Source organism: Branchiostoma floridae, chromosome 4 (assembly GCF_000003815.2).
Source record: "Branchiostoma floridae strain S238N-H82 chromosome 4, Bfl_VNyyK, whole genome shotgun sequence".
Lineage (NCBI taxonomy): Eukaryota > Metazoa > Chordata > Leptocardii > Amphioxiformes > Branchiostomatidae > Branchiostoma > Branchiostoma floridae.
Window position 1 is genome coordinate 9123329 of NC_049982.1, and position 10524 is coordinate 9133852.

At 39.8% G+C, this 10524-nt stretch overlaps 2 protein-coding genes across 2 annotated transcripts; both read left to right on the forward strand.

The window, feature by feature from the left end:
* The first annotated feature begins 59 nt into the window (after window positions 1-59).
* LOC118414908 (tetraspanin-8-like) lies at window positions 60-5088 on the forward strand. The gene is made up of 7 exons (XM_035819203.1): window positions 60-515; window positions 2334-2528; window positions 2889-2963; window positions 3135-3242; window positions 3497-3622; window positions 3838-3921; window positions 4260-5088. The coding sequence occupies exons 1-7, from the start codon at window positions 450-452 to the stop codon at window positions 4323-4325; spliced, it is 720 nt and encodes a 239-aa protein (XP_035675096.1). The 5' UTR covers window positions 60-449; the 3' UTR covers window positions 4326-5088.
* Window positions 5089-5630: 542 nt separating this feature from the next.
* Window positions 5631-9809, forward strand: LOC118414168 (CD9 antigen-like). The gene is made up of 7 exons (XM_035818022.1): window positions 5631-5812; window positions 6795-6986; window positions 7505-7687; window positions 8074-8158; window positions 8611-8780; window positions 9292-9375; window positions 9722-9809. The coding sequence occupies exons 1-7, from the start codon at window positions 5753-5755 to the stop codon at window positions 9785-9787; spliced, it is 840 nt and encodes a 279-aa protein (XP_035673915.1). The 5' UTR covers window positions 5631-5752; the 3' UTR covers window positions 9788-9809.
* The last annotated feature ends 715 nt before the right edge of the window (window positions 9810-10524 follow it).

A 10524-nucleotide genomic window follows, 5' to 3' on the forward strand; every position in this document is an offset into this window, starting at 1 on the left:
TTACCTACGTCACGTTCAAGGGTGACTAGGAGAATATGTGACCATCTGTATGAACGTTGACCTCAGTACAGGGCGCGGTACTATTAGATCTGCTAGCCACAGGAAAGGAAGTTTGGGGAAATTTGGCAACTAATTAGCAACCTATCACCTGTAGAATCCTTCCTAGGGACAAACTTTACTCTTGTGAGAATTATCAGTTGTTTAGCCTCGCAGAGCAAACTGTCGTCATGGCGTCGCCATAACAGTGTCCCGTCAGAAGGCCATACATTGGTCAATATTACCGGTCACTTGGAGATAGAGGCACATGACCACCACCTCTCCCCTCAACCCGGTTACAGGGTATTCAGAAGGGCACAGTCGAGCCAGGCTGCCTGCTGGACATAGGCTTAGATTAATAATAGTAATATATTAGAAGTTCGCGATCGGTTGTCCTTATATTTTACTTCATCATGGCGGATGGATGCTGCGCCAGCTGTAGCAAGGTTCTCTTGTTCATTTTCAACACGTTCTTCTGGGTAAGTTCAGCTAGCTAGCCTCGACGTTTGTAAATGCGTAAGTGTTCGTTATGCCAATACGAGATTACGTCCAGTTTCCCCGTATAATTTCTGTAGACCGATTCACAACACTTTGTACAAGTACAATATAAACAGATGGATGGACGAAAAAATGCCTTGTGTTACATGTTCAGGGCTCAGGACAGATCGTTTGCTACACTTCAACAGATAATCCCCATTTAATGTTTCAACATTCGTTAAAAAGTGGTGTTCCGGTGCCTTGTATACCCATTGCAGCCATTGTAGGTACAAAAGCACTGGTTTCAAACTTAAAGAAATGCGTTGCTGTGATGCAAATATCCTCAGAAATCGTAAAATAATGGTGACCTTATCAACCCTCATCGTTGCAGCACGGTTACCTAGGAACAGTAGATATTCAATAGTAAATAGGGTTAGTTAAGTACATCAGGCAGCGATCACAAACAAGCCTAACAGCCGACCAATAAAACCATATTTCATTGATTTAAAAGAACCTATACGTTTTGTTATAATGCAAGTACCTTCTGAACTGCAAAACTACAGTATCGGCCACTCTGTTAAGGATGTTGTTTGCTGTATACATATTAATGTTGCCCTAATTAAATGTTTGGTTAGCGTCGAGATTCCGATTACGATATTGTGTCGTTCTGGTGCGGCGTGTTCGAGGTGATAAAGGTCGACCGGTCGGAAAAATGAAGACAGGTCGACTTGGTTATATCCAGCTCCTCAGTATTTCTGATTATTTTCATACTTAACCTTATGTGTCGAACTTTCTCATCTAACGTTAGCGTTTGTCATAACCATCTTCAAAACAAAAAATGATATCACGCAGCGTGCTAGAGGAGTGACGTCATGTGCATAACAGGTTCCAGTTGCCATGTTGACGTTTCCCCACCAGTTTGTTATGACGACATCGTTTTGCATGAGGACATTTATTTAGTTCTTCCTGACGTGGCAACCATTTCGAGTTCTGTATTTAGGTGGTTTGTTTAACAACACTCCGATGAAAATCTCGTTAAATACTTTTAAATGGCATTTGTTTGTAATTTCAGAGATTATGATTGTATAAACACCACAGGATTACATATTAACGTTAAGAACATGTTGTGCAGAATAGATGTCGTCGTGTTACGGACCAATATACGTATAATTCAATTGCAATAACTTTTTTGAATATAAAGAAAATTGTATTTTTCATCTGAATGTGAGGTAAATGGATTGCGCTTACAAAATTCCGAAATATAATATTATATATTTATCAATAAAAAAGAGAAAAATCGATAACATGTACTAAATGATGAAAGAGGAACCTTCAGACGTTAGTCTCATCAATCATCAAACCTGTGCACGTAAAATAACCCTGATCAGCAGCAGGGGGGGTCAGCAGGGGTGGCCCGGTGTGCTTGGCTGAACACGAGGCCGTATTGCACTACATGCATGACTCCTGAAAAACCATCATACCTCGCCTCAATTGACGATGACAAAGGGGAGACGTAAAATGTGCACATCTTTCAAACAGGACATCTTTAAACATCCTGTGTATGTCTAGTTACTAGCTAGTTGATGGGAGCCGGGCTCCTCGCTGTGGGGATCTGTCCTCGAAATCTCCTCGATCCCGGCTTGAAGAACTTGACCGTACTCGTTCTCTCCTTACTATTTAGTATTATCCTTAAAACGCACCATACTTTGCCTCATTGAGGATAAAGCGGAAGAGCTAAAAGGCATAAGGTGTCCATGAGAAACTATGATATCGACATGAGGTAGTAACAAGACATCTTTAAACATCCTGTCTATGTCTAGTTGATGGGAGCCGGGCTCCTGGCTGTGGGGATCTGGTCTCTCGTCGACCCAGGCTTGAAGAACTTGACCTTACTCGACCTCTCCTACTTCAACGCGGTGTCGTACATGTGCATCGCGGCAGGGGGCGTGATTATGGTGGTGGGCTTCCTGGGCTGCTGCGGCGCCATCACGGAAAACAAGTGCATGCTCATCACGGTAGGGATCTTAACCATGTACAAAATAGAATCCAAATGTTTTACTTTGAAGCAAATGTCATTGCTAATTAAACGGCACATTTTATGTCAGTATGAATTTAACGCGTATACAGCAATGTTACTATCACAGGCGACAATCGTTGTCGTCCGTGATATTATAATGTCTGACAATGAGACAAATGAACCTCTTGAAATGACCGCAAATCCTGATTTTTTTTATTTATTCCACGTTGGTATCAGAAATGTCGAACAATTTACGTATTGGTAGCGATGGCAACAGAAGAGTAACGGTTACCGTTACCCCAAACTGGTTCTAGAGTTTTGTCATTTATTAATTAATCCAAACCCTTCTTCTCTTAAGTTCGCGATTTGCCAGTTCCTCATAATCGGCCTGATGCTGTCCGCTGGTGTCGTCGGTCTGGTCTACAGGAACAGGGTACGTGGACTAGCATCTACACATACGCGATTGTAATTAACTTCACTACCCATTAAGATCAGACTGGTATTATGATATGAATATATGTCAGACAAAACGCCATACGATTAGTGTAATGATTGTATCACAAGCCATGAATTACACTACACTACATTTGTTCTTTCCCTTTAGGTGTCCGAAGAGTTGACGTCTGTTGTGAATGATGTTGTCGACAGTTCTACAAAAATCGACCAAAAACCAGCATACTTCCTCGATGCTACAGTGGCACTACAGGAAACCGTAAATATCATACGTTGGTTATTAGAAAACAGATATTTGTGTTTTCGTAAGCAGACGTACTTCATTTATATTCGTTGCTATAACAATCATACCATCGTGCATTTGTGCTTTTCCCCTTCCCCTAAAGATTTTCCCCTTCTTCTGCGTTGAAATTATGTGTGCTCATTTTTTTTGCAGCAAGCAATTTTGAGACAGATTGCTTTCGTTGTACGTTTGTAATTAGACACTTGTACTGTGTTTGTTTGTGATCACAGTTCAAATGTTGCGGTTACGACAGCTACAACAACTGGCAGAACCCAGGTAACGTGCGCTCATGTGACTGCAGCGGAGAAACGGACAAAGACGAGTACTGTAATGACAACAACCGACGTTACTACAGGGTATGTGGCGATTATATTCACGAAACTGGCCGAAAAAGTACAGGGAGTCAAAAATATCAGCATTTCCTTGATTTACTTCTTTATTGTACATGCATACGTCAACGTGGCCAACGTTTTTTTCTGATGGTTACCATTGTTAACCGTCTCCTTTCGGAATTGAACTGAAGTGCAGCCAGGGAAGCTGACCATGATTGACGTCTCTCCATGTTTTCCAGCCTTGCCTGGACCTTTTCGATGAGTACCTATCCTGGGGTGTGCAGCTGGCTGCTATCACTGTCATGGCGCTCTCCGTCCTACCGGTACGTTTTAATTACGTTGTCGATATCTTTTTTTTCGAATTTAACATTGCTGCATGATGAAGAATATTTCAGGAAAGCCACAGCTCTAGCATGGAAAAAACATACCATAGTTATTGATAAGAGTGATCTGTGATTGTTTGAGTGGATCCAACTTCTCAGTCCGGTCTTCCACATGTCTGGAGCAGCTTATGATAACTATATTATAGTGTATAGAACTGATCATGTGTTATCCAGATCCATGTATCCATTAGATATTGCTTGTCTCATTTCTTTAAACAATGATTAACATCATCATTTTCAACTTACAATTCCAACTAACCCCTTTTGTTAATATACAGCTGATCGGCCTGTGTATGACCATCTGTCTCATCAAAGGAATAGGCACCGACGTGGGAGTGGTATAACTATGGTACACAATGTTACAGGAGCATGGAGTATGAGTAGGGCGTTTCGGATTGTCTAGTATCATTTTTAAACGCTTCATACATTAGAATATGATCTTGATTTCCTATTTACAAAGTGGTGAAATGATACAATTTGTAAAAAGTCCCATGAAATAGCAGCTTTGATCATATTTTCGGAATTTTCTATTCAATTAATCCTACTTTTCACTATCGCAAGGAGGTATCTCATATATCCACGATATTTCCAAAGTCTCATACTTTCTTAACATAATGCTTAAATATAATCATAAGGCTGCGGGAACCGCAGAAATGTTTGAATAACATCACTTGCTAAGAAATTTAGATGTCCAGTATCTATGCAAATAACAGTCAGGAAGTGTTAGGAACTTTAATTTGTTAAAACACAGTTAGGAAGTGTGACGTAGGACATTTGTATATCTTTTGTGGGCAAAAGATCGCTCGTAGACGTCATAGGCCACAGAAGTTTAGCACGTAAACGCGATGTGCATATAGAGACAGATAAAGAGAAGATATGTGTTATACAGAATGAACATGTAGCAATGTATTCTATATTTGCCTAAGGTTTTATGTCGGTTAGTCCCCAACACGTGTAGCTTTGTTGCATCGTGCATTCGTAGTTTTCCAACATATCTGTAAAAATTCTGCTTCTTAATTTAAAATATGTGGCTTATAGATATTGTGTCAAACATGTTGAGGTATATGGCAAACAAGAGATTTAATTAAACATCGTGTTTAAGCTTTAGACTGTGTTTGTGTCGGTTGATACCCTGTGTACCTGGATACCGAGTGTTGGAGTGCTGTTTCCGCGGTGTAGAAGGTATGTCCAAACGTTCGTGGCTGCCCTTTGTCCGGTCATCAAGATAACAACTGCCAACACCTTTTATTCCAAAATGGCGTCATCCAACCAGTTTCTCCTCCTTCTTGTTCTAACAAGAATTCTAGGACACTTAGGAGATATTTTCGTGTATATACTTGTCACTTTGTAATAACAATGATAAGAATATTCTCACCAATAAGATTTGACGTTTTAATGGTGTTTTGTATACTAAGTAGAACGGAAGTTGAAGATAAGCATTGCGCAATCCTGCATAAAGTTGGTGGTAAAGATTGTTCATTTTCCAATAAATGTCAAAACCCTTGTATCAATACTATTTGTGCGTTACCACCAACGTAACGCATACTAGATAATGCCTGTTTTTGCCACGCGCAAACTCAGTAACCACCTTTATCATAAAACAAACACATCAAGTAGTGTCACCATGGATATCTGTAAACAAATTGACCCGTGACTTAAAATAGAGACCGCCGTTTCTTCACAACGTTTCCTTGTGCCTAGAGAGGACACCGGCTGTCGTACGTTTTGTGAACTTTTGAGTTACGATCTTGGTCAAGTCTATTTCCACAACATGGGCTGCTGTTCGGGTATCATCAGAGTGCTTCTCTTCATCTTCAACTTCGTGTTCTGGGTGAGTGCGACTACTTTATGGGGTCCCTTTAACATCAACGATCCGTCAGCAATGGTGGAAGGTTGTGGAAGTCCGAATGTTCATTTGTCCAATTCACATACTTTTATTACTGTTAGTTTCGTCAGTTACTGTTAATTTGTTGTGACATATTGTTGCATGTTGTGTTGATTTTACACAACTGCAATAAGCAAGGATAGATATTTAAGGGGAGTATGCTTGTCCTTTTCACTCTATTCCAAGAGAATGTTCCTGATTTTGGGATGTCGAAAGTCGAACAGCATTTAAAGAATTTATAACATTGTAGTCGTCTGGTTATACATCGATGTTATCATCGTGTTTACGACATGAAATAATGAACGTATGATTCTCGTCATCGATCCTACCAAGGTCCCATGAAGCTGTAACGACAGTAGCGCAGTGGGGATGTAAACGTTTTGCGGTATCTGCGCAACCCTGCAATGTTTACCTACCTGAGCCGTGGACAAAGTGATACCATGTGATTCTGCCAGTAGGATTATTTATCAACTGAGTCCTCTTTGTCGACGCTAGATGTTCGTTGAAATAGTTTTGAATTGGTTGGTCGCTGCGGAGGCCAACTGGAAGTGAAAACTGATTGTGTTGGTTTCAATTGGCCGAAATTATCTCAACGTTTATCATGACGTATGTCCGCCATGCATGAAGCAGTGAACCCCCCTCCAACCCTCCACGAAAAACCAACGGTAAAAGAGCTCCACATGTAATAAATAGTAAGACAAGCTGGCATGTTTTATAAAGATGGAAATATGTCTATATGCCTTTGAAAACAATCATTCTATTGTTGTTGTTTTTACTTTTCTATACCTGTTGCAGTAATTTGCATACATAACAGTAGCAACCGTTATTGTTTCGCAAGCACCTAACGATGAATTTGTTTGTATGAATGGATTGAAGTTCAAACATCGCTGATGGAACTTGGTCTAACTAGTTCCTATTTGTTTCTCAGCTGATAGGCCTTGCCCTGCTGGGTATCGGGATCTGGCTGCTGGTGGACCCTGCCAGTAAAGCTATCCAGAGTGTCCTGTCGTTCTATGGCATCGCGGTGTACATCATCATCGCGGCGGGGGCCATCACCACCGTGGTCGGCTTCCTGGGCTGCTGCGGGGCCTGCAAGGAGAGCAAGTGTCTACTCATCATGGTTAGTTATGTTTCAATACATCAAAATATATTCATTAGTCAGCTGGTGACAATGGATGATTTGAATAATATAGTATCAATCGCACCCAATGCAATGTAAATTTAGATAAAGGTTGTTTGTTCTTGGTACAGATTTGGTTATCACTAATATTAGAACTAATACTTTTATTAAGTGTCTCAAATTTTGTTTGATGTGATATCAATACTAATTGAAACCTTACTGTTAAAGCTTTTCGATATGTTGACATTATTATACCTTGTACTTATTGGTACGTTTCTTAACCAATTGCAATAGACTACTTTATCCACATATTCATTAGCATTGTGAAAGGGACCGTATGGTCAAACCCGATTGTTATAATGCACATGCTCATGGCGAAAGGATTTCACTAAAAATTAATGTTAAACGGCGTCCGACACAAAGCTTAAAAATCTTAAGAAACTGACTCAAACATTCAAACATTGGACATGCTATCGGTGTCAGACCACATTCATGACGGTTGTTTTTCTACTCTACAGTTCTCGATATTCCTCGGGATCATCTTCGCTGTGGAGGTCGCTGCTGGCATCGTGGCCATCGTCCAAAGAGGTTTGCTGTCGGACCTGATTACTGACAGTTTTGCCGACATCTTAAATCAAGAGCCTGACTTGGAAAGCTTGACCGGAGCGGTCAAAGTCGGTGTCGTTGCCATGCAGGCCGGGGTAAGATATCATTCCAGTCATCGTTCTCTGGTCTGGCAGCATAGAATCACAGAAATATTTTGTACGTTACATGGTTAACGTCAACGAAGAGTCAAATATTATTATTTTTACTTATACAATCTCAAACTTAGCACTTAGTTTTATGTGCACCCTCTATTGCAGGATAGTTCACTTTTGATAATCAACAATGGTATAGACATTCTATTATTATCTATACAACACCAGAAAATATTGTCATCTCTGAATTTGATCGAACTAGTTTACCATGTCACTGGATAGTGTTCTTTCCAAGCCTGATAAAACAACTTGATAGCTTGCATATGACGCTACTGTTTTCGCTTGCTTCTGAAAGGTGTGTATCATACGATTGTCTGTGATGTTTTCAGCTCCAATGCTGTGGACTTAATGCCACGAGTAACTGGGCAAACCCGCAACTTGAAGACAGCTGCAAATGCACCGGGCCTACGCAAGGTGAGTGCTTCTAGAAGAGACATGTACAGCTTGAGGTCAAAATATTTTAATGTTACGTACGTGGATAGAACGACCTACGTTCATGCGCAACGATTCAATCGATGGCAATGATAACCATGTAATTGATTGAACAATGAATAAATATGAAAATCATATGAACATCGGAAGGATTTATCGGTAGGGATTTTGTGGTAGAATGGTAATGATTTTCACGAGTAAGGTTTAGACACAATTTTTTTCTTCAAAGTGATTGGAAGGTGGTGAGGCAACGTTGTTTGGTAAGCAGTACGTACAAGAAAACAACAAGAAGTCCGCTGTCAATCATCATCGACACAATGTGTCAAGGGATCAGTGGCAGTGACAATGCCATAAATGGACGATCAAAGTTTTCAACCACCATGTAACTATACATTGGTATCAAACTATACATTTCACTTCACTTGTTTATTCAGGCGTTCCCACGGTTCCACCCGGCATCACGACTGGACCTACTACCGCAGCTCCGTCAACAACAAGCGTGGTGATGACAACTTCTAACGGCTCCGTCCCTGTCGGACCTGGCGGTGGCGGTACAGGCGGTGGGAGTCAGGATCCGGACGCGTGTGTAGGAGGGCTGTACCAAGTAAGTGTGGCATACGTGTAGCATATGCGGATGTTACTTAGTCTCAAATCGAATCATTGACATTATTAATGTCATTTTCCCTCCACCTGTGCCGGTTTTGTCATGTTTTGTTGTTATTTAAGGCTAAAAAATTGCCTAAAATAAAAGATCAATTAAAATTTATAAATGAGAATTAAGTGCAGAAACACCGCAAGCCGTCTAATAACAATATTATTTTTGATAGATATAACGAATGTAATAGCTTTAATTTAATTCAATCAATCATGACAACAATCAACCATGCAATACATGATAAATCATGCGATAAATTGAATGGTATACCTTAATAAGATATACCATTTATCGTTCAAGCATGCTTATCACTGAAACTGTATGAGAAAGTGTTTGAAAAAGATATGATGTTTTAGCAGTTCATGGCCAAGACATCACAGTCAGATGAAATCGTGTAGACACCTTTGTACTGTTTGCTGTACACTGCTTACAATTTTGTTTCCTTCGTACTCCCTCACAGCCATGCGAAGGCAAGCTGCAGACGTTCCTTGAAGACAACTTCCTGATTGTTGGCGTGGCGGCTCTGGTCTTCTCTGTTGTCCAGGTACGTAACTATGGCAACACTTAAAACGATATGGGAAATCATAAGATTAGATTTTAAATTGGTCATGTTTGATAATCATTTACGTGCGGCTACGATATGTAACTCATGCGTCAGCTGTCAACAGACAGCACCATGTACAAGCATTGTAAGCATTCCTTGATTCCTGTCAATAGGAATTCTGGAAAGTAGCCTAAGGCTATGAAGAAACAAAATATTGTTCTTTTTGAGGTATAAAATACCTGTCACTACCTGATAGATTAATAATTGTATATACATTTTGTGATTAAGCATGCATAGAAGCTCATCAAATAAAACCCCTATAACTCTTCTTTTTTTACTCTTTCAGATCATTGGAATCTGCTTCTCCTGCATTGTTATTAAGAACGCAAACACCGACGTGGGGCCAGTTTAGAGGCTGCCGGACGCAAGGATTTTACACCCAGGCTCTTCATTGAACAGGATATCTCCATTCTTCCATACGCTTTGTATAATATGTAACATTGATATTACTTAACTTGCTATTTTTCTACCCAGAGATCTACTTCCGGTCATGTCTTACCGTTCTTTTACCTCTGGGAATTCGGAACTGATGATAATCAGTCAAAATAGTTTGGATTGATTTAGAATGGTTTGGATAATAATTGGATTGAATGTTACAAGTTGTGAATCTAGTATTTAATTTAGGTCATGGTAGAATTAACACATTAGTTTTATGTACAAAAGCAATGTAGCTATGTAATTAGTATGTAAACTACGAGCTCTAGATTACCATCCTCTGCATTTATGATCACCTTCTCATGTTGTCATGTTCAGGGTTGTGATATACGTTATTTCATAGGTACATTATTTTTATCAATGTTGTTCCCCTAATGTCTGCTTGTTCACATTTGGACATAAAAAGTTGTCTTACAAGAGTTGAAATATGAGTGTACACTTTGTTGGTGTTATTTCTAATAAACAATAACAATTGAACATACATTTGTACTTGCTCTGTGCTCTGTTCAATAAATAAATGATGGTTAAAACAAGACTTATATTTGACACGGGCATGAAGCGTTGGCCATGTCTGATCTGCTTAATATGGAAACAGGCACATTTTATGGTAACATATACATACGTTATTGTTCTGTTATTGCCCAACTTTGCACA